The following is a 24,380-nucleotide window of genomic DNA, read 5'->3' as shown; positions in this document are numbered from 1 at the left end:
CAGACTTCACTCACAAAAACCACCTAGCTACTTTGACCAATGCAGCTAGAAGTTCTTCAGTTGATACTGGCGATGCGGTGCGACGGCGATCATCACGGGAAGAGACAGGATCAACTTCAACGGTCTACGATGATAAATGCATTTTTTGCCAGCGTGCTTCAAAATTCATAAAAGGCAGTCGTACCCGTGAAACAGTTGTCTTGGCTGTTGAACTTCGAGCAGATAAGACAATAAGAGATGCTGCGACAGCTCGCAATGATGAGAGAGTTTCGGCATTGACTACACGAGATATGGTTGCAGCTGAGGCTCACTACCACTTATCCTGCTATAGAAACTACACACGGCCCCAAAAACCTCAAGTAGAAACTGACATTGAAGATAATATCGAGAAAAAAGAAATGATACGATGTATATTCAATTTCATTCGCACTGACTTGTTCTTGAACCCGAGGATTGTTCCAATAGTTGATGTTGCAACAGATATCCTGTCTTCAGATACATTTTCAGTTGATGTTCGTGACTCCATCAAGAAGAATCTGCAGCGCACATTACAAAGAGAGTTTGGAGAATCGCTCATCTTCTTCAATGTGAAACACCGTGTATACTTGATGCCCGATAATCTGACAAAGCGAGAGATTGCTGCAGAGTGCGTAAACCTGAAAGCAGAAGTGAAAGCATTTGAACGAACGGACGGTGAAAGTAACATTGTGCGTGCAGCTACTTCACTGCGACACCAGATCAAAGATGCTCATTACAATGAACGTTGGCCGCCTCAGCCAGCAGAACTCACTTCAGATTACGTGAAGATACCAGATTCTCTTCGTGTATTTCTGCATACTTTGATTTGCGGGAGTGGGGGTAGCTCTGCGCGTGCCGACACACTGGTATGGTCGATGGCTCAAGATATCATCAATGCTGTACACCGGGGTACCATCAGAACATCGAAGCATGTCCTACTTCCGTGGGTCATGAAAACGCTCACCGGTAATACAGAGGTCATCAGAATATTGAATCGACTCGGGCACGGATGTTCGTACACAGTTCTGGAAGAAATCGAGACAGCGCTATGCATAGACAAATTAGCAAGTGTGGAGAAAGATACAGTACCACTTCCGTCACATGTGCACCCTTCGGTCCCGACGGTATTAGCATTCGATAACATCGACAGGCTAGAGGAATCGCTGAGTGGTGGCGGAACATCGCATCGCGTCAACGGTATCATTGTCCAACCGAAGTCGCAGTCGTGTTTGCCGCCCCAACCTCCATCGGCAGTATCCAAAGCAGATAAGAAGCGATCTATCCCGTCATCCAGCGATTTAGTTCCAATATACAGCGGTGGGAAACGAGAGGGCCCACCTGCAATCAAGCCTGCAGATCTTTCTGACACTCTTGCAGGCGCAACATCCCTTGCGCAGCGCCGAAATCACGTATGGATTATGACTCGCATGCTGGAACCATGCGACCAGACAATCAGTTCGTGGACTGGTTTCAACATCATGACTAGAGATCGTGTTCAGGTGACGGAAGATGTAGTTGGCTACCTGCCGACTATAAACGCGCCTGCCACAGATATGGCAACAGTGCAAGAAATCCTCAGAGAAGCTCTGAACATCATGTCATCACTTCAGCTTGAGCGTATACCGGTGGTGCTAGACCAGGCACTATTTGCTAAGGCGACCGAAATAGCATGGAAAGATGTCGATCGATATGGAAGAATCGTGCTCATGATGGGGAACTTCCATACCATCTGTAACTTCATGTCGAGCATTGGGAAAATGTTTGGAGATGCAGGCCTTCGGGATGTAGCTGTTGAGTCAGGAGTAATCGCTGAAGGTTCCATCAACAGGGTTCTGGAAGGCAAGCAATACAACCGTGCTGTGCGACTCCACAAGTTGATGTACGAGGCACTAATGCGCATCATTTGGAAGGGCTTCCAGGTGTGGATAGAAAGCAATCATCCTGACAAGGAACCCCAGATTCGAAGCACTGACCTCAAAATTCGCAGCATCAAGGAGGATGTTTGCCACGAGACTCTCGCTGCTGCTCTCGATGATGATTCATGTGTACAGAGCTTTGACATGTTCGCGAAATACCTACATTTTCTGCGAACCAAACATGGAGACCTGGCTCGCTTCTGGATGATGTATATTGATATGGTAGAGACCCTGCTGGGGTTGATTCGTGCGGATAGAGAAGGCGACTGGATGCTTCACTTGGCTTGTGTCAGAAGAGTGATCCCTTGGTGTTTCGCAATGAACAAGGTGAACTATGCTAGATATCTACCAGTGTACTATGCACAGATGACGCAACTCCACGAAACATGCCCCGAGTTGTACAGGCATTTCAATCAAGGCTACTTCTCCGTACAGCTTAGACCAGGGAATCCATTTGCCAGAATCGCTGTTGATCAGACAACAGAAGAAACAGTAAACAAAGATACGCAAACAGCTGGAGGAACACGAGGTTTTAGTCTTCGACAAGGGGCTGTGTCACGATACTATCTAACTGCAGAAAATCGGGCTACTGCACTGAGGCAACTACGAGAAACTATCCTTGTGAATGGCAGCGACACATCTCACGCCAAGCACCCTGACTTGTCTACTTCTCGCATCAAACGTGATGAGTCTGGCGTCACAGCTATCTGTGATCTACTGGAAAATGACTGGACCAATCCATTCGCCGATGATCCGTCATGTCTTCTCAGTATATCTACCGGAGCGGCTGCGAGGGAGGACGTTTCTAATGACCTACTCAACACCCTGCAAAAGGGGGAAGCGGCGTATCAAAGCTTCCAGAAACGTCTTGAAGAGGGAACAGGCTTTCATGACACATTGAACAAGCTAAACTTGAAGACCTTTGGTAAGATCAAGCAGAAAGTTGTGAAGGGCACAAACAAGGAGATCGTCCTGAGAGCTGACAGACAACTGTTTGCCACCATGATACTCATCGCCAAGACAAGGAACCTCGACATGCAACTTGTCCTTTGTCACCCACTAGGGCCGTTACCATGGTCTTTGGCAAACGTTGATGGGTCAATGAAAAAAACGAACAAAGCTGCACTTGCGAAACACATGGAAGGTCTTGTGGAACCAGCCGAGAGCGTTGACAAGCGAAGTGCAACAATAATTGATGCGATGGCTCTCATACAAAAGATGCATGGCGAGAACGACACGTTCGAAGAACTATCTGACCGCATCCTTGCTGCAGCGCTTCACGCTGGTCAAGGCAGTGAGCGCATCGATGTTGTCTTTGACACATACACAGAAGAATCCATCAAAGCAGCTGAGCGTGTGAACCGCGGTTCAAATGAAGGCATCAGTTTCAGCGAGATCAGACCCGCACACAAAATCATGAACTGGCGGCGTCTCCTTGCTTGCAGCCAGACAAAGGAGAAACTGGTTGTGTTTCTGGCGGAGTCGTGGAAACATGAAACAAATCGCGAAAAGCTAGGCAACAGAACACTGTATGTCACCTGTGGTGAAAAATGTGTGGTACTGACCCGCGATAGGTGGAAGTTGGTGCAAGCACTCGAATGTAGCCACGAGGAAGCAGACACGCGTATGTTTCTCCACGCAAAGCACGCCGCTACCCACTACAAGACGATCATCTTAGTGGCAGATGACACCGACGTTCTGATCATCAGTCTTCATCTCAGCAGAACCATCGATAGTCAGCTCTTCATCAGACGAGGAACAAAGGTTCGAGTCAGAATGATCGACGTTGGAAAGTTGGCTGCGGTATTGGGGTCTGGAGTTTGCAGTGCATTGCCAGGGCTTCATGCATGGAGCGGGTGTGACACTGTGAGTGCTCTGGCTAGCCAAGGAAAGATAAAGGCTTTGAAGCTTGTGCAAGCGAATGAGCTGTATCTTCAAGCATTCACAGATCTGGGATCTTCGTGGAATGTACCAACAGACGTCTTCAATAGCATTCAGGCCTTCACGTGTCAGCTGTACGCCAAGAACACGAAGATCGTCGGTGTTAATTCGCTCCGTTATCACATGTTCTGTGCAAAGAAGGGCCAGATCGAATCTGGACAATTGCCGCCTTGTGAAGACTCCTTGATGCAGCATACGCTTAGGGCCAACTATCAGGCGGCTATCTGGCGACGCAGCCTTGAAAACCTACCAGACGTCCCAACACCATCAGCAGGACATGGTTGGGAACTCGATGATGGCGGTTCGCTCACAATCCGATGGATGGCGGGTCTACCAGCTCCAGATGTCGTCTTGAATCTCATCTCATGCACATGCAGAAGGACGTGTCGACCGTCAGATTGCTCCTGCATACTGAATGGGTTGAAGTGCACTGTTGTGTGTAAGCTGCAGGGATGCTCCAACATGGTGCAGGATGATGCTATCGTGGCTCAGGATGCCAATGACTCTGATGGCGACTCTGATGATTAACTTTGTGTGCACTGTATATTGTATAGCATATGTTGTTCTCTATTATAATGCAGGCCAAATTGCCTGAAAATCTTTATAGACAGATAAACGGTTTAGCAAAATGTATAATTTGGAAGATCATACCGGTGTTATTTAACTAAAACATGACATGTTCAATGATACCTCCGCTTGCTTATTAGGAATATACATCGTATGGTGTTAAAATCAGCTCCATACGTGTTTCCAAACTCTAGTAATGAATAATTAATATAATTGGCGGCCACTTTGAAATCCAAGATGGCCACCAAAGTGCAGATTTCCTATGTAACAATTTCCGCCTGCTTATTAGATATCGTATGGTGTTAAAATCCTCTCCGTACGACATTCCTAACTTGCGTTATCGTCAGAATAGATAATGCCAGCGGCGGCCTAAGTCATTTTATGCCTCTTTACATTTATTTGTTGTAAACTCGTGGTGGATGATATGTTTTAGTTTTTGAGTTATTTTTATAGACAGATAAACGGTGTAGCACAATGCATAATTTGGAAAATCATACCAGTGTTGTTTCACTAAAAAAAGTACAAGTCTAATAATAAAATATTGAAAAATATATGATTTTTTTTCGATAATTGATTTTTATAATAATTAATCTAAAACAAAATGCTTCATATTATTTTTTATTTAGACGGTACACATCGGACGTATATTTAGTCGTCAACCGCACATCGATAGCTAGTATAGAAGTCCAGATACACGTGCAACAATGTACCCCACCAAATGGGCATTTTCGAGCTGGGTGGTTTCAAAGATGGCGTCCATCCGGGCACTAAGCTACCGTTCTCAGATGTCCATCACACCTTTTCTGACACTTGAGACATTGGTCTAATGGAAAATCATAATGAGAATTACTCCCCCCGCCGGAGCATTACTTTTGGTCTGGCTCAAGGACTAATACAAGTTTTTGTTATTTTTTTGTTTACAAGGTCGAGGCTCATGTAAGAGCTAACATTGATCACAAAAAAGACAAACTGACACATAAACATATGATAAAGGGAGTGGGAGAACAAGATGGGGAGCAGGGACATCGGGAGATCTGTGGGAGGGAGAGGGCTTGGGGGGGAGGAGGCATGGGAAGGGGGGGGGGGGGGGGGGGAGAGGTGAAAAAAACAAAACATGGACACTGCTAGGACTTCCAGGAAAGAAGTTGGTATTTCAAAAAAGTGGATCTGGGGTGAATTAACGGGGGTTATCTGGTGTTTTGAAAAAACATTTGATCCGGGGTTATGTGGTGTTTGGTTATGTAAAAAGTGGTGTTTTGAAACATTATCAAAACTAGAAGGGCACTCAGTGGAGAGCAAACCTCCGCCTGGTTGGCCATATCACTCAATGGTGAAGAATCAGTAAAAAAATTAAATAATTCTCTTATCCGAAACCACATTCAGATCCCCACCAAAATCCAATCCATTCGTCCTTGTCAGACACCCAACAGCGGATATTAGTGTACAGAACTATTACATCTATCTATAATTCCAGTAATCTCTGTGTGTATGTATGTATGTATGTATGTATGTATGTCTGTGACCGCTGTTTCTCGACAACCACGGGTCCGATATACTTTAAACTTGCCAGGTATATTGCTGGGGACCCGAGGATGTGCCTTTTCAAGGTTTCATATTAATCGGACAAGTAGTTACCGAGCTATGTCCAAAAAACGATTCAACCAATCAGAGAGCAGCGAGCTATCACGTGTGCCGAACGTGCCGAACAGACTCTGCCTCGGACGGCACATTTGAGAGCGTATTCATTTATTTCACGTTGGCAAACTATGTTGGCGTTAAACTATGTTTTAAAACTAATTAAAACTAATTTTCGATTCTTTCGCTTTCCTGCGCGTTTGTGCATGCTATGGCGATTTCTTTACCAAACTCCGCAAGCCGTTCGCTTTGGACCAAACCATTTCATGTAAATAGAGGGGGGGGGGGATATAATTTTAGATATAGATATAGTACGGGCATGCCCTAGTTCATTATAAGGACATCAAGTACACCATCAACTATTACACCAGCGTGATGCGGAGGTAGTGCACATGATTGACATTGAGCTTTCTCGTCTGGGTTCGATTCCAGACCCCGATTTAAACTGTCAGGTTGGTGCTTTCACAGGCAGTGGGGTGCTGCGTTCGCCAGAGGGACGTTAAGCTGGCTGTCCTGTCTTTTAAGTTGAGCTGGGTGCATCATTTGGTGGACGTTATAGAACCCTCAGTGGCTTTCGCCGACAGGTGAGCGGCACCCTGGCCGAATTACAAATTCCTGCCCAGATCAAGTCCCGCTGAGCATCAGGCCTAGCCAACCGGTTCGTGAATGACTTGGCCCAAAACGACTCCCTGCCGACCCCACAAGGTAGCAACTATTGAGGCCGTTAAATTTATAGTGGTGATGGTGATGGCAGTGGTCGTCATGGAAGTAGTAGTAGTGGTAGTAATGGTATTGGTGATGGTAGTAGTAGTGTTAGTAGTATTAGTATTAGTGATGGTGGTAGTGGAAGTAGTAGTAGTGGTAGTAATGGTATTAGTGATGGTAGTAGTAGTGGTAGTAGTATTAGTGATGGTAGTAGTGGTAGTGAAAGTAGTAGTAGTGGTAGTAGTAGTAGTAGTAGTGGTAGTAGTAGTAGTAGTATTAGTGATGGTAGTAGTGATAGTGTTGGTGGTAGTAGTAGTGGTGGTGGTGGTAGTAGTAGTAGTAGTGGTGGTAGTAGTAGTAGTGGTTGTAGTAGTGGTAGTTGGGGAGGTTGTCGTGGTAGGGGAAGTAGTCGTAGTGGTAGCAGTAGTAGTATTAGTATTAGTGATGGTAGTAGTGGTGGAAGGAGTAGTGGTAGCAGTAATAGTAGTGGTGGTAGTAGTAATAGTAGGAGTGGTAGTAATAATAGTGGTAGTGGTTGGTAGTAGCAATAGTAGTGGTGGTCGTTGTGGAAGTAGTAGTAGTGGTAGTAGTATTAGTGATGGCAGTAGTGGTAGTAATAGTATTAGTGATGGTAGTAGTAGTGGTAGTAGTATTAGTGATGGTAGTAGTGGTAGTGAAAGTAGTAGTAGTGGTAGTAGTAGTAGTATTAGTGATGGTAGTAGTGATAGTGTTGGTGGTAGTAGTAGTGGTGTTGGTGGTAGTAGTAGTAGTAGTGGTAGTAGTAGTGGTTGTAGTAGTGGTAGTTGTGGAGGTTGTCATGGTAGGGGAAGTAGTAGTAGTGGTAGCAGTAGTAGTATTAGTATTAGTGATGGTAGTAGTGGTGGAAGGAGTAGTGGTAGCAGTAATAGTAGTGGTGGTAGTAGTAATAGTAGAGGTGGTAGTAATAATAGTGGTAGTGGTGGTAGTAGCAATAGTAGTGGTGGTCGTTGAGGAATTAGTAGTAGTGGTAGTAGTAGTTGTGGTAGTAGTGGTAATAGTGGTAGTAGTATTAGTATTATTGATGGTAGTAGTGGGAGTGGAAGTAGTAGTAGTGGTAGTAGTATTAGTGATGGTAGTAGTGATAGTGGTAGTAGTAGTAGTGGTAGTAGTATTAGTGATAGTGGTAGTGGAAGTAGTAGTAGTGGTGGTAGTAGTAGTGGTGGTAGTCGTAGTAGTAGTGGTAGTAGTATTAGCGATGGCAGTAGTGGTAGTGGTAGTAGTAGTAGTAGTGGTAGTAGTATTAGTATTAGTGATGGTAGTCGTGGTAGTGGAAGTAGTAGTAGTGGTGGTAGTAGCAATAGTATTAGTGATGGTAGTAGTGGTAGTGGAAGTAGTAGTAGAAGTGGTAGTAGTATTAGTGATGGCAGTAGTGGTAGTAGTAGTAGTGGTAGTAGTATTAGTATTAGTGGTAGTGGAAGTAGTAGCAGTGGTAGTAGTATTAGTGATGGTGATGGTAGTAGTGGTAGTAGTAGTAGTGGTAGTAGTATTAGTGGTGGCAGTAGTGGTAGTAGTAGTAGTGGTAGTAGTATTAGGATTAGTGGTAGTGGAAGTAGTAGTAGTAGTGGTAGTAGTATTAGTGATGGCAGTAGTGGTAGTGGTGGTAGTGGTAGTAGTAGTAGTAGTAGTGGTAGTAGTAGTAGTGGTAGTAGTATTAGTGGAAGTAGTAGTAGTAGTATTAGTGATGGTAGTAGTGGTAGTAGTAGTACTAGTAGTGGTAGTAGTAGTAGTGGTAGTAGTAGTACTAGTAGTAGTATTTGTGATGGCAGTAGTGGTCTCTCAACACCAATCAAGAACCAGGATATCATACATCGGTCCCACAAACGACCACCACCTCCATGTCAACATGTGGTGCTCCATGTACCTGCACACTCACACTCACAGGTAGTAATTATAACAAAATGAAATACCTTTCTGACCCCTTCATAGCACTGTTTGACTTCACACGAAACGGCTTCACGAACATAGTCTCTGCTGGTTTGTTTCGCGCACATGAAACAAGCTCCAAACTGCTTCGCGAACAGCAAATAATCACGAAACATTTGCTTTGAAATGTAAGCAAGAAAATACAGTATTCCGATGGAGTAGATCGCCCTGCACTCACCGACGCACAAACACGCCGTCGCCGGCACACGCACACTCACACTCGCACACTCTCAATATCGTGCTGAAATCTTTACTGATACGGGACGCCTTGAGGGCAGTTGTGAGGTGAATGATTTAATATACTAGCGTCACTCGGCGCCTCCAAGGCATATTTCATATGTATTAATCAAAGCTGTTTTGACGTAAGAGAAAATGTTCTGATAAGAAACAACTTGTTTAAAACTTCATAAATATAGTATTCATACCTATACAGTTCCTTTTTTGAGCAAGACGATAGATTTGTTAAATAAATGGTTGGAGAAATAAAGAGCTTTCCTTTTATTCTTCAGGAACCAAATTAATGCGACTCGAGTCCTGGCGTATCAATCATACGTCACTTCCGCCTGTGGGATCGTTGCACGTGGGTTTTTCGGCTTGTCTATGTTCTGCACTATATTGTAGTTATAAGATTTCTGTAAATCATCATCGGCACTTTGAATTATGCATAGCGACTTTGTGCGTGTACAACTACCTTCACGTAGCTGATTGTTGTGTATTCCAGGTAGCGAACGGTTAAATATGACGTGTGGCTTTTCAGGCCGATTCGAGTAGTTCGACTTCGAGGCCGCTTTAAAATCACCTTCGGTCACGAAGTTCACAATTTAACTTTTATCTTCAGACATATAATGATATATTCGCTAATGAGTAATGGCTGGCGGGATATCCTCGAGGTACACACATTCGCCTCTGAACCGTCTATCCTCGGTTTCTTTTTTTTTTTACATTTTTATTTTAATAGAAGGTCGAGGCTCATGTAAGAACTAATAACGAGGCTCATGTAAGAACTAGTAAGAACTATAACATTGATCACAAAAAGACAAACTGACACATAAAACATATGATAAAGGGAGCGGGAGAACAAGATGGAGAGCAGGGACATCGGGAGATCTGTGGGAGGGAGAGAGCTTGGGGGGGAGGAGGCGTGGGAAGGGAGGGGAGGGGAGGAGGGGGGTGGGAGAGGTAAAAAAAACACATGGACACTGCTAGGACTTCCACGACAGAAGTCGGTAATTCAAAAATGTGGATCGGGGGTGAATTAATGGGGGTAGAGAGGATCAAGGTTTTGGATGGGGGAAGATTAGAGATGGTGGTGAACAGCTGTTTTGAATACCTGGAGGCAGGAGAGGAATTGAAGAGACTGAGGCAGTTTGTTCCAGAGGCGGGAGTAAAGAGGAATGAAAGAGTGAAGGTGAGCAGAGAGCCTAGATTTTGGCAGTTTAACCATCAGAGGGTTGCTGGCAGATCTTGTGCGACCTGTAGGAATATTTGGTGTTCAGAGCACAGAGAGAGCTGGGGGAGCAAGGCCGGAGAGGAGTCGGTAGAAGACAAAAAGACCACCAACCTGCCTGCGGTGAGTGAGTCAGTGAAAGGCCCTCGGAGTTAACTTCATCGCGGGAGATTCCAATGATTCTGAATGCTTTGGTTTCTACAGCATGAAGACGAGCTAGGTGTGAGGCAGGAGCACCAGCCCAGAGGGGAGAGCAGTATTCCATTGAGCTGCGGATGAAAGCCTTGTATGTGGTGAGGAGCTCAGGTGGGCCAAGGAAGGACTGCGCACGACGGAGGATGCCCAGTCGGCGACTGACTTTGAATGCCCAGTCGGCGACTGGCATGGCAGATGGTGAGACCCAAAAGCTTGACTGACAGAACTTCTTGAAGAGGATTGTTGAGAAAGTAGATTGTAGGGTTGTCCAGTCGGTCTTTTCGGAGAGACATAGTGAGAGTGTGAGATTTGTCAGGATTGAAAGACATGTTCAACTACTACTACTGCCAACACTACTACTACTACTACTACCGCTACTAGTACTACTACTACTACTACCACTACTTGGAGCACCACTACTACCACCCTAAGTCTCGTCTGCTTGTATTCGTCGGTGGTCGTTAAACATCCCATGGTGTCCTTCGCTTAGAGTAGGCGAGTTATTGCCAGCACACTAAACAAATTACAAATTCCTATCCTAATTACTGCTGGGAGAGGGATAGTGAACCTCCCAGCATGGCTCAGGCCAAGAAACTACCTTGGCAGGACCAACGCGCTAACATGGAGTAGGTACCACATCAGGTGAGATATCATCATGTTCTCTAAATTTTATTTGGCTTTGTCTTACTTTTTACAGTTAATGCACCACTAACATTTTTATAATTACTCATGGAGGAGTCAAGGCTCATGGAGGAGCTAGGTTATTGTCCTGCGTTTACATTCCTTGTAAGAAACGACGACTACTACCACCTCTACCTGTTTGACACTCACCTGTAATTACGAGGGGTATTTCTAGGAAGTAAAAATTTTGGCCAAATATTTAATAAACGGATTGGCAATGGCTGATGTTCGACTGACGGTGATTCGGCCAGGAGTTTGTAATTTGTTGAGGGTGCCGGCGATAACTTGCCTACCCCTGGTGAAGGACACAGTGGGATCTTTAAAGTTCACCAACTAATGCCGGACAGGCTGGACGCAGTTTAACGTCCATCCGGGGACGATGCACTTTGTTATCCAAATCCCTTCCTGTGAAGCACCAATCCAACATTTTATAGTCTGGTAGGAGATCAAACCCAGACGAAGATGGTGCACTCACATCATGTAGTACATGCTTCATTTGAGTTTATCAAGGTCGGGTGTCTCATTGTGTTTGTCATTTCTTATGATAAATCCAAGAATGCAATATTTAAACAAGAAAGAGCAATCGCAATAAATTGAATTTACGAAGGAATCGTATTTTTAGCTCTTTCACGAGCCTCGATTCAGTATACAAAAAAAAAAAAAAAAAAAAATCAGAGATCGCAGACCCTCGCCAGAACGTGTTTCAGTCGTTTTTAAGGCTTTTGTGTTAAAACAAATATGGCGGCCGAACCACGTGACCGATGACGTCATCATTATTATTATTATTTTTGTCCAATTTATCCCTAGATGATGCTCAAGAAATTTCATCTTGATCGGATGAAGTTTTGTACTTCTCGAATTATGACATCATCATGGAGGCATCTGTGACGTCATCATTAACAGATGTTATTCCACATGGAGAGTTCTTTACAATGAGCCATGTAGTCAGGTTCACTATGTTTTTTCGTTCAAAATTTTGGTAGATTAGCAAAACTATACATTTTTGGAATATTCAGAGCATGAGGAATCCAAACATTAATGTTTACATTTGCGTAGACACCTTTGCGAAAATGACACTCAGGACAGTGATGAAGATCTGTAAAAGCATATTCCTGAACGGTATAGACCTCGTAGATCCTGTGTATAGGACTTATAGTTCAATCTGATACTACCTATAACTTCCTATAACAACCTATAACTTCAAAGGACTTGCAATATCATGTATTATGTAATACAGTTATATCACAAATATAAAGACAATGGTTTTCAATTACCTTTGTTTCTTGCTTTTCTATAACCCTGAGCACTATTTTGAGGCCTTTATTGGACTCCTTGACCCAGAAAACATAGGATTAGCATATTTAATTAAGTCTCTAGGTTGACTACAAGCCGAGATCACGCAAAATATGTATTTTATGGCGGCCATTTTCAAAATCCAAAATGGCGGCCATGCAGGTGTCTGTGCAAATGCCAACATTGATTTTCAGATTCTCCATGCTCTGAAGATTCCAAAAATGTACAGGTTTGCTAATCCCAAAATTTTGAAAGAAATTATATTTGTTAACATAGTGAACCTGACTATCTTCATCACTGTCCTGAGTGTCATTTTCGCAAAGGTGTCTACGCAAATGTAAACATTAATTTTTGGATTCCTCATGCTCTGAATATTCCAAAAATGTATAGTTTTGCTAATCTACCAAAATTTTGAACGAAATTATATTTGTTAACATAGTGAACCTGACTAATGTCTCGATTTTTTCTATGCGGCACTTTTGAAAATATAGAGGTGCAAACGTTTTTCGTTTTTTTTTCGGATGGCGCCTGTACCACGTGACCTATGACATCATCATTATCATTAAAACATTATACAGGTGGACTTGCACCTATGGTGGAAATTTCCTGTCAATCGGACCAACGGTTGCAGAGAAAATCATATTTATTCTGAGTGGACAAACAAACAAACAAACTAGAAATCGGTCAGAGACCGAGGACTTGCCGGAATGAACTTTTCTTTCAGGGGTGTTGGTTAGAAGGGAATCGGATAATGTTTGACAGTTATTAGTAAAAAATACAACTTTTGACCTTGAGTTTGACCTTTCAAGGTCACTCAAGGCCAAAGGTCATGGTGCCCAATGAAATGTCGTATGTGACTTCCTATATGTCAGTAACAGTAAGTGTATGCATATCTCTTGTACTTTTAGAGTTATCGTGGTTTGAAACATATTTTAAATGAAAACTCGACCCCCACCCCCCCCCCCCCCCCCCTGATTTCACGTTTTGAGTGACCTTGGGCCTAGAGAGTTAAAAATTGGGCACAGTCTATTCCAGGGCAAGGCAAATATGTGTGTAAAGTATGGTGATGTTATGTGCAACGATGTAGATGTAGTACTGCACACAAACAAACAGACAGACACAAACCAACCAACCAACATACTTGCCGGAATCTTTTCCGACAAGTAACAAACAGACTCAAATGCAATACCCTCTCCTCTGGCCAGGGTAACTAGAGCGAGGCCTAACCTAACCCTAACGCACCGTTGCAAATCCCAACACTTCCCACCTCAATCAAATTTGAAAGATGACATAAAGTTCCACCAGGAATGACCCAATATCAAATTTTGAGTTGAATCTTTTTCTCATTTTGACCCCTGTGACACCAAGTCCCTACCCCCTGGAGCATGAACCGGAAGTCAAAACAAGCCATGCGTCCATCAAAGATGATTTGTGTTTGCAAACTTTAATTTAAAAACGTGCTCATAATGGCATTGTTTGGTATTCGATCTATTGATCCTGCCCACTACCAAGTTTGGTGAATTTCTGCCCATCCATTTAGGAGGAGATAGCATGATGGGCAGACAGACGGAGCCCTTATTGCCCTTTTTTCCTGACGCATTTCCTTTGTGTTACGGATTTGTCACTTCCGCCGTTGTTGTTATAATATACTTGTAGGATTTTTAGTTTCAGGTAATATTGTTTTTAAGATTTCTGTGTGAAATGGAGATACCTTTAGTAAAAGGTAAAAAGAAATGTTTGTGGAGGGAAAAGAAAAATGCGGCAAATAAACAGGAAGAGGGGAGGAGAAAAATCGGCGGGGAAAAGAGACGGCCGTGAGTCACATTGAGGCTGCGAGCGGACTTCCTCGATATTGGTCTCAAATGAATTGAGGCTTCCCGTGAAAGGGATTGCCCGCGACATTGTCCCATATTGCGGTTGCAATTAAACCTGCATCTCAGGTTTTGATACCAAGCGTGAATAATTATTGTTGGCGGGAAAGCAAGCGCCTCCATTACAGGCCAATCCAGCATTTTCCCTCGAGGAGGCGGTCCACCTGGTGCTTCGTGTTTTGTCGTTGGGATTCCCATACCGACCTCTCACCTCGTAACTCCTCATCCACAGCCGCGCCGATACCTGCCTGTTGTTCTTGCCGTTCTGCACGATTTTTACCTTCACCCAGCGTGGGGATTCGTGCATGGACTTTGGGATTGTTACATTCCACTCACGTTTGGCGTATCGTGAGTTTATTGATTGGAGAGTATTGGGGAATGATGGTACCATCATATGTCTTGTTCATGAGATGCAAATTGTATTTTCATGGTACTTTCGTTGAGTGTTAGTTACTATTGTGTCTGTGAGAGTTCTTAATACAATTACTTGTTTTGTTCTACACAATTGCATTGGTGTGGTTTTACTATGATTTATTGGAACACTCAAAAATAACAAATCGTTCTGCCGTGCTCCCTCTCGAGAAACTGAGGGGCACCCTAACCAGAGTTTGGGGAGGTAACACGTAACATTTGTCTTTCCATGTCCTGTCTCCTTCTTTTCTCCAATTGTTATTTTGTCTTTTGTCTATATTTTCTTCCTTTGGCCACGACCTGCGAGGCTGAATACGCTTTCGTGTCGTGCCTTTCATCGTGGGTGCTTGTCAGTTGTCACAGCGTCTGAATATCCGCTCGCACCATGCAACACATTGCTCTAAAGCCTCTCGTTGGCTATGATCAGATGTAGTTTGTTGCGCTTCTTCTCCACCCAACCACTGATATCTGCTGTCAAAGGAAAACATACATACTGTTACATTTGGCACTTTGAAACGGTACGCAAGACTTTTTTTATGCAATTCATGATGAAAGGTTTTATTGACATTCTAGGTCTGGTCAGTGAAAGAAACAGGAAGTAACTCCTAGTTTCTGTGTTTTTATTATTTATTTTTTAAAATCGAAGTGCTGGAAAGCTTTGGAGTAAGATATCTTGAATACCGGTTGCTGGCTGAGATGTTTGGCCTTGAAGTGTTCAGGGTACAGAGGATCATCTGCTGTCATTTTTCTTTCCTTACTCCTCAATGTTTTATTTATTTATTTACTATATTCTCCACAGGACGTTAAAGATATTTTGATTTGTCGATACTTTGCAGGTCATGGCCAAAGGTGCTCATTGCAAGTGGAAGAGGAAGATGCGTGCAGCAAAGCGCAAACGATATGCGCCGCGGGAGCTCTCCCGGCTGAAGGCCACGCTCGGCAAGCTGTCGGCATTCTCGGCCCTTTCGGACATAGCCAGATTCACAGGCCTGGAGAATAAATGGATCAAGAAAAAGCCACGAGACAAAGAAATGGTCACGATCGATTCAGGAGTGATTGAGACACAAGGTACGTATCCTCAAGTTAATCAAATAATTTTTGCCTCTGACACTAAAGGTGGATGGAGGTTATGTTCTCACTCACCCCCGTTGATTTATTTATTTGTGAGCAGGATATTTTAAAAAGTTTTGGACGGATTCGGACGAAACTTGGTGGACAGGTTGGGTGTGTGACGAGGACAAATTGATTAGATTTTGCTGAAGATCCAGATCCTGATACGTTTTTTTTTTTTTTTTTTTTAAAGCGATTCTTTATAATTGAGAAATAGGGCCAAAAACTATGTGTAGGATATGACAGATTCTGACGAAACTTGGTGGATTGTTTGAGTAGGTGACAAGATGCAGCTTTTGGATGCAGTTTCGGCTCATCAGTGGAATACAAAACGTAAACGGATCGGCCTGGCAGAGTTATGTGCTACCGAGTGCCGTACTAGTATTTGATCTGATGTGTCCCATGATCGATCATTCGGGCACCACATGGTCATTTCTATGCGCAGGAGCCCCAGCGGTGCCCATTTCCTCTTCTCCTGGTTGGGGTATGGCAGAAGTCCAGGACTTGGCCATCGTATTGGCACAGCATCACTTGCTTCTTTTAAATTCAAGCCTAACTTGGGATTTCCAGAGGACGGCATGCTCATTGATGCAACATCCTGCCTGCGAAGCACCAGGATGGCAGTATACAGCTGGGTCGAGATTCAAACCCAGGCTAGACAGCTTCTAAGTGAGTCTGCATACCCAGGCTAGACAGCCGAGAGGTGAGTGTGCTTACCCAGGCTAGACAGCTGAAAGGTGAGTGTGCCTACCCAGGCTAGACAGCCGAGAGGTGAGTCTGCATACCCAGGCTAGACAGCCCAGAGCTGAGTCTGCATACCCAGGCTAGACAGCCCAGAGCTGAGTCTATATACCCAGGCTAGACAGCCCAGAGCTGAGTCTGCATACCCAGGCTAGACAGCCCAGAGCTGAGTCTATATACCCAGGCTAGACAGCCCAGAGCTGAGTCTGCATACCCAGGCTAGACAGCTTCGAGGTGAGTGTGCTTACCCAGGCTAGACAGCCTAGAGGTGAGTCTACATACCCAGGCTAGACAGCCTAGAGGTGAGTCTACATACCCAGGCTAGACAGCCCAGAGCTGAGTCTGCATACCCAGGCTAGACAGCCTAGAGCTGAGTCTACATACCCAGGATAGACAGCGTAGAGGTGAGTCTACATACCCAGGTTACCCAATAATTTTATTGTGGTATCGGGAATCGAACCCAGACTACATGGCTCAAAAGCGAGCACAAAAATGTTATAATGGCAATACTATTTGTAACAGTTTTTTAAACTATTATACGGATACAATATGGATTTTTGTCTTCCAGAAATAAGTTTGGATGGCGCACAGCCGATGCAGACAGAGGAAGCGACACAGGAGCGCGAGACAAAGAAAATCAAGGTGGAGAAGATGGAGTCATACCAAAAACGGAATCCCAAAACCATGCTCGACCAAAACGGACACTATCCAATCTGGATGAATCCCAGGCAATGCAAACGGCTCAAGCGGAAGCGCCTTGGAACAGTGCGGAAGGGCGTGTGGTAGTTGCACAGCGAGACGAGACGAGCATTCGCTGCTTATGCAACGCTCGATGATAAATAAATAAATAAAAAAGCCCGTGCTCACACGCTGTACCTCTCATGATGTTTTATCCCATCGTTCGCCATTGTCTTCGTCATCAGGAATCGTTTTACAGGACCTTGTTAACTTCCTTCGTTTCCTTTAAACAGTTTGTTAATAAATCGCTTTGACCTCCTGCCTTGTTTAAGTCCTTCCATGGGGCAAGGTCATTTCCGGTCCAGGTGGCATAATCGTGAACAGGTTCGATCCTTTACACCGTTTCCACCGGCCGAGGGCTCGGATTGCTTCATCCTTCCTGGGTGCCGTGACCAAGGCCGTGCCCAGAGAGAAGCAGCAAATAGTCAGGTTCATCATGTTAACAAATATAATTTCGTTCAAAATTTTGGGAGATTAGCAAACCTGTACATTTTTGGAATCACCAGAGCATGGAGAATCCGAAAATCAATGTTGGCATTTGCACAGACACCGGCATGGCCGCCATTTTGGATTTTGAAAATGGCCGCCATAAAATACATATTTTGCGCGATCTCGGCTTCTAGTCAACCGAGAAACTTAATTAAATATGCTAATCCTATGTTTTCTGGGTCAAGGAATCCAATAAAGGCCTCAAAATAGTGCTCAGGATTATAGAAAAGCAACAAACAAAGGTAATTGAAAACCATTGTCTTTATATTTGTGATATAACTGTATTACATAATACATGATATTGCAAGTCCTTTGAAGTTATAGGTTTGGGTTTATAAAGCAAAAAAGCAGCCTTGTTAGTATCAGATTGAACTATAAGTCCCATACACAGGATCTACTAGGTCTATACCGTTCAGGAATATGCTGAATATGCGGAATGTTTTTTGTATCACTAACATCTGGAAAGTCCTAAAAGTGAAGCAAGTGTTAGGATTAGAAGTCTAATGATCCCACCAATGGTTTTCCTGACCCAGAAAACATAGGATTCGCATATTTAAATGAGGTTCTAGGTTGACTAGAAGCCGAGATAGCGCAAATTATATATTTTGTGGCGGCCATTTTGAAATTCCAAAATGGCGGCCATGCAGGTGTCTACGCAAATGCCAACATTATTTTTTGGATTCCTCATGCTCTGAATATTCCAAAAATGTATAGTTTTGCTAATCTCCAAAAATTTTGAACGAAAAAACCATGAACCTGACTAAAAGTTTTGGTGACCGAGAAAACCAGATCCAGTCAAGTCTTGTTAAACGATGAGATTGGTACGTCACAGAATAATCTTAACCCCATTTAAAACTCCTTCAAGATCTTGTCGACACGTCGAGTGTGCACGGCGTAGGATGTCACATGCAGTCGGGGACAATGTTGTGGATCGACTACGGCGCAGCTGTGCGCACCCTGCTACCGGAGTTGCTGTGAAGGACAGAGATGGAATTTGGGCCGAAACCTGTCAAGTACGGAAGAGTGGGTCAAAAGTTGAGTGATCGAGATGGAGAAGTGGGAACGGGGAGGGGCAGCAAAGGTTAAAAATTCCTCTAGTTCTGTGTCGGTATCCTCACCAGAGATGAGTGATTGTGCATGCTGAGAATGAATTTGGAAATCCATTCCAGGGGGGAATGCAATTGAAGGACACGGAACAGTCTCATCGTAACCTTCATCTTTCCCTCGTCCTTGACTCGCTCGTCTACTTTTCCTCAGCCCGCGGTGCCGTTCCAGAAGGAAATGCAAGTTTTTCTTTGCTCCACTGTAAAAACGAGTAGTTTGTACTTGTAAATGCGTTCAGCGTGATGACGTCGATACGCTTTAAAGTCGTTATGAGGAAAACGTCATTCATTCGAAAAAAAAAATTCAATAACGTCAAGAAAATGTGTTTAGTTGGACAAAAGGCGGATTAGGGACACTCGTTATCAGTCTTACCTGGGAGCTGGAATGCTTTGGAATGAGCTGAGGTGGATATCGCAGAAGTTGTGCGCGGACTGTTTGACATAACTTTCAGTCTGGGCCCAGCTGTGTTTCCTTTGGGAACGCCGAACCTCCGCCTCACTCTTCCAATCTCTCCCTGGCTTGCCAGACTGGATCGCATGTGGAACCAACGTGCACATGGTGAGGGCCGAGTTGTCCACGGCGGAATCTGTCCGCGGAACCACGTGCGTGTGCATTTTACACCAAGTGAGTGTGGCTGCGTGTACGTGTGTGTCCAGTGAACACTTGTTTCAATCTCTACAAGTTTGATAAGCCGATTTTTTGCCACGTAAAGTTACCTCCGCCACCAAAGGTGGATGAAGGTTATGTTTTCACCCCTGTCTGGTTGTCTGTTTGTTTGTTTGTGAACAAACTATCTCAAAAAAGTTGTGGACGGATTCGGACGAAATTTGGCAGAGAGGTAGCGTATGTGACGAGGACGAAATGATTAGATTTTGGGGAAGATTCGGATCCGGCTACAAGAATTTTTTACGTTTTTTTTGTATACTGAATCGAGGCTCGTGAAAGAGCTAACATTTACTTCACAAACAAATCAACCAGACAAACAAAATACCCAAAAAGAGGGAGCGGAAGACAAGATGGGGAGAGAAGGGGAAGCACACAAACACAACATCCGAGAGCAGGGAGATGTGTGGAAGGGAGAGGGCCCGGGGGGAGGAAGCATGGGAAGGGGGGGGGACCTGAAGAAGTGATTCTTCACCATTGGGAGATTGGGACAAAAACGAACGTCATTCATGATTACAATAATTGTAATTATTTACAAATTATTTGTTCATCATCCAGCAATGACCTCGTCTTTATCCTCCACGTGCTTTAAAAACTAGTAAAAATAAAACATAATAAAAGAGGAGGGTGAATAAGAATAATGCTGCTGCAATTCATGTAAAACTATCACCAAAGTCTCCTGGAGTTCTTGTTACCTCCGTCACCGAAGGTGGAGTGCGGTTATGTTTTCACCTTTGTCTGTGAGCAAGATATCTCAAAAAAGTTGTGGACGGGTTTGGACGAAACTTGGTGGACCGGTTTGGTGTCTGACAAGGACAAATAGATTCGATTTTGGTGAAGATCTGAATATGGATTCGGATATGAAGATTATTTAATTTTTTAAGTGATTCTTCACCAATGGGAGATAGGGCCAAAAACTATACATTGCGGGATATCTCGAAAAGTTATGGATGGATTTGGAGGAAACTTGGTGGACAGGTTGTGTGTCTGACAAAGAAGAATCTATTCGATTTTGGTGAAGATCTGAATAAGGATTCGGATATGAAAATTATTTAATTTTTCAAGTGATTCTTCACCATTGAGAGATGTGGCCAACCAGGGGGAGGTATGCTCTCTACTGAGTGCCGTTCGACTTATCCTCGCCAGAGGAGAGGGTATTGCATTTGAGTCCGTTTGTTTGTTTGTCCAGATGGAGAACATCGGTCACGTGCATCGGTCACGTCTGTCTGTTTGTCCGCACATACTAAATATGATTTTCTCTACAACCGTTGGTCCGATTGACAGGAAATTTTCACCATAGGTGCAACTGCACCTGTAAAAAACATTCAATGATAATTATGACGTCATAGGTCACGTGGTTCGGCCGCCATCTTGGAAAATCAAGAAACTTTGCACCTCTATATCTCCGAAAGCGCTGAATAGAAAAAATTGAGACGTGGCTCAATGTAAAGAACTCTCCATGGGGAATAAAATATGGTAATGTCATAGATGCCTCCATTATGACGTCATAATTCGACAAGTACGAAATTTATTGAGCATAATCTAGGAATAAATTAGTTTAGGAAAAAAAATGATGACGTCGTCGATCACGTGGTTCGGCCGCCATATTTGTTTTAACACAAAAGCCTTATAAAACACTGAAAATACATCCTGGCGAGGGTTTGCAATCTCTGATTGCTCTTTTTCTTGTTTGTTTTGTAAAAGGCAACGCAGCTGTTCAATATTTTTGCCAGGATTTAATCCAAAGGACAGGCCAAGGTTTAAATTCAACTTCTTTTTACTGCTGTTATCCCCTCCTGCTACCACCCCCTCTTTTTTTGTCCAGTACGTGGTTGCTGGTTGCAACAATTCAAGAATGTGGCTATTCTGATGATTTTGTGCCCCCTCAGACCCCAAACACCATCTCCCTCCCTCTCCCCCCCAAACCACCTTTCAGAGAGCGTGGCAGCAATATGCATTTCAAGCAGTGCTCCACCACACATCGGTCTACTCTTCGAGAAAGACACCGTGGCATCTTTAAGGTCCATCAGAGAGACAACTTCTCAAATGCGCTGAGATTGTTACCCTTTCCAGGATGACCCCTGTCGTCGTTCAAACAACTCCAATTGATGGACTTGCAGGACAGTTCAAAGGTCAGGTACTCACCTCCAGGTCGTGTACTCACCTCCGAGTTGGCCATTCTGTGTTCAATTTTCCGATGGAATACAGTGCTCGACTACAAAGTTTCATCCTTGTGTGTTCCACGGCCAGGAAGCCGCTTTGGAGGGATGCTAAGCCGGCCGTCCCATCTGCTGCCCATTAAAGATGCCATATGGTGCTTTGAGCAAAAGATTCGATCTTCGTGTGCTCGACTCCTGGCAAAATTCCTGCTGCTGTATTTCCCATTGGGAAGGCATTGGCAAACCAACGACTATTCTGTGCCGAGGAAGTCATTCCGGTTGAACCAGCTATGTTATACTAGAGTTATTTATTGAGTGCGACTTCATAAATTATTTGATGAACGTGACCAAATGTACCCGATTTAATTACAAGTATTATAATTAATAAAGTGTAACCAGTGGGATCAAATGTTTAAAACTTTTCAATTCATGCACGCATTTATCCCATCTCGTATTCAGTTGTCGTGCCCTTTCTCCCGTCCATGGGACACTGAAGCTTGTGGTGAGGCAGTTGTCCTGAAACAACTTGCCTTATCCTCTTGGAAGGCAAATCCAACGGAAGGCAATCTCGTTTCCTTTCACAAATCCCGGAACAAGTGTGTCTACCCACAGGAGAGCCAGGAAGCACTATCTCTCGACTCTCAAGACTGAACTCTCAAACCTGGCTCCCTCTTTCAAATCCTGGTGGCGTCTGGTCAAATCTGTTTCTGGTGTTTGTTCCCCCTCCATCCCCTCCCTTACCTCAAACGGCTACACAGCTGACTGCACGTGGCAAAGCCGAATGGCTCAACTCTGTATTTGTCTGTACCCAACTTACCCAGTCGAACCCAGCTGCTCCTGGACTCTGTGTCCTCTCCTGACAAGGTGGAGAAGTTTCTGTCAAACCTCGACTCTGATTCTGCAACTGGACCAGACGGCATCAGCCCACGGGTCCAACAATCCTGCTCTGCCGCTCCATCTCACTCTCTCTCTGTTCTCTTTGCCCCCTATTTTGCTCAAAGTCATCTGCCATATGCTTGGAAATCAGCAAACATTACCGCTTCACAAAAAAATGTGCAAAAACAGATCCCAGCAACGACAGACCAATCAGCCTTCTCCCAATAATCAGCAAAGTCATGGAATCCATCATTGCTTCGGATATCAAATCCTTCCTCTTCTCCAATGGCTTGATCTCCGATCATCAATTTGGATTCAGACCAGGTCACTCTACTCTGAACATGCTGCTTCTGCGGTCTCAACAATTGATGGAGGCCCTCAATGCCAAACAGGAAATCAGAGCTGTCTCCCTTGACATATCACGTGCCTTCGATACGGTCTGGCACCCAGCTCTGCTCACCAAACTCTCCTCCTATGGTATCCATGGAAATCTCCACGCATGGCTGGCGGACTTCCTCTCTGGTCGAAGTCAATGTGTGGCCCTGAATGGATTTCTCTCATCTCCCCTTCCTGTTCAGGCTGGAGTTCCCCCCCTGTGCTATTTCTGGTCTTCATTAATGATCTCTCCGACTCTCTGGAAAATCCTCTATATCTCTTTGCTGATGACTCCACTCTCTGCCGCTCCATTCCTCATCCCTCAGATCAGCAGTCTGCATCCTCCTCACTCCCTGCAGACCTGGACAAAATCACAGACTGGTCAAACAAGTGGAAAATGTCTTTCAATCCTGACAAATCTCACAATTTCACTATGTCTCTTCGAACAGACCTTCTGGAGAACCCTCCCATGAACTTTCTGAACAATCCTCTCCAAGAAGTTCTGTCACTCAAGCTTTTGGGTCTCACTATCTGCCATGATCTTTCGTGGGAAAACCACATTTCCAAGCTGGCCTCCAAAGCCAGTCGCTGACTGGGCATCCTCCGTCATGCGAAGTCCTTCCTTGGCACACCTGAGCTCCTCACCACATACAAGGCTTTCATCTGCAGCTCAATTAAATACTGTTCTCCCCTCTGGGGGGAGAACTCCTGCCTCACACCTAGCTCGGCTTCACGCTGTTGAACCAAAGCACTCAGAATCATTGGAATCTCCTGCGATGAAGCTAACTCCAAGGGCCTTTCTCTCTCTCACCACAGGCAGGTTGGTGGTCTTTCTGTCTTCTACCGACTCCTCTCCGGCCGAGCTTCCCCAGTTCTGTCTGTTCTCTGTCCCCCAAATATTTCTAGAGGTCGCACAAGATCTGCCATCAACCCTCTTATGGTGAAACTGCCAAAGTCAAGACTCTCTGGTCACCTTCACTCTTTCATTCCTTTTTTCTCCCACCTCTGGAACAAACTCCCTCACTCTCTTCAACCCCACTCCTCTCTCCAGGTCTTTAAAACAGTTGTTCACCACCATCTCTTATCTTCCCCCATCCAAAACCTTGATCTTTTCTACCCCTGCTAAAACACCCCAAATCCACCTCTTTCCATCTCCAACTTCGTTCCTGAAATTCCTTATAGTTTTCCTTTGCTTTATACCGTGTACACCTCCCTCCTCCCCCAGCCCTCCCCCTTCCACAGATCTACCGACGTCCTTGTTCTCTGCTGTTGTTGTGCTTGTGTGCTCCCCTCTCTCCCCCTCTTGTCTCCCGCTCCCTTCATTGTATGTTTTATGTCTCTGTGTATATTTTCCTGTTCAATGTGTTAGCTCTTACACGAGCCTCGATTCTGTATAAATAAATAAAAATCATATTATCATCTGTGAAAAGGATCGCCGAAAGGTATGCATACTCCCCTCCAGGCTATCCAGCCTGGGTACACA

At 44.4% G+C, this 24,380-nt stretch overlaps 2 protein-coding genes across 2 annotated transcripts in view; one reads left to right on the top strand and one right to left on the bottom strand.

Moving 5' to 3' along the window:
* The window catches only part of EIF2D (eukaryotic translation initiation factor 2D), a 33,218-nt gene extending 24,245 nt beyond the window's left edge, over window positions 1–8,973 (bottom strand). The window contains exons 1-2 of the mRNA XM_068114293.2: window positions 8,923–8,973; window positions 8,729–8,827 (exon numbers count right to left, since the gene is read on the bottom strand). Coding sequence (XP_067970394.1) covers window positions 8,729–8,784 — 56 coding nt within the window. The 5' untranslated portion in view covers window positions 8,785–8,827; window positions 8,923–8,973. The remainder of the gene's footprint in view (window positions 1–8,728; window positions 8,828–8,922) is intronic.
* Window positions 8,974–9,268: 295 nt separating this feature from the next.
* LLPH (LLP homolog, long-term synaptic facilitation factor) lies at window positions 9,269–17,490 on the top strand. The gene is made up of 3 exons (XM_068114294.2): window positions 9,269–9,324; window positions 15,479–15,710; window positions 17,062–17,490. The coding sequence occupies exons 2-3, from the start codon at window positions 15,482–15,484 to the stop codon at window positions 17,277–17,279; spliced, it is 447 nt and encodes a 148-aa protein (XP_067970395.1). The 5' UTR covers window positions 9,269–9,324; window positions 15,479–15,481; the 3' UTR covers window positions 17,280–17,490.
* Window positions 17,491–24,380: the final 6,890 nt, after the last annotated feature.

This window comes from Myxine glutinosa, chromosome 4 (assembly GCF_964187855.1).
Source record: "Myxine glutinosa chromosome 4, kmMyxGlut1.1, whole genome shotgun sequence".
NCBI lineage: Eukaryota > Metazoa > Chordata > Myxini > Myxiniformes > Myxinidae > Myxine > Myxine glutinosa.
This window is presented reverse-complemented; position numbering and strand designations above follow the sequence as displayed.

Excerpts from the sequence above, each read along its gene's own strand:
- LLPH (XM_068114294.2), top strand. The coding sequence starts at position 15,482 with ATGGCCAAAGGTGCTCATTGCAAGTGGAAGAGGAAGATGCGTGCAGCA. Across the intron at positions 15,711-17,061 it reads AGGAGTGATTGAGACACAAG|AAATAAGTTTGGATGGCGCA; the intron begins GTACGTATCCTC and ends TTTGTCTTCCAG.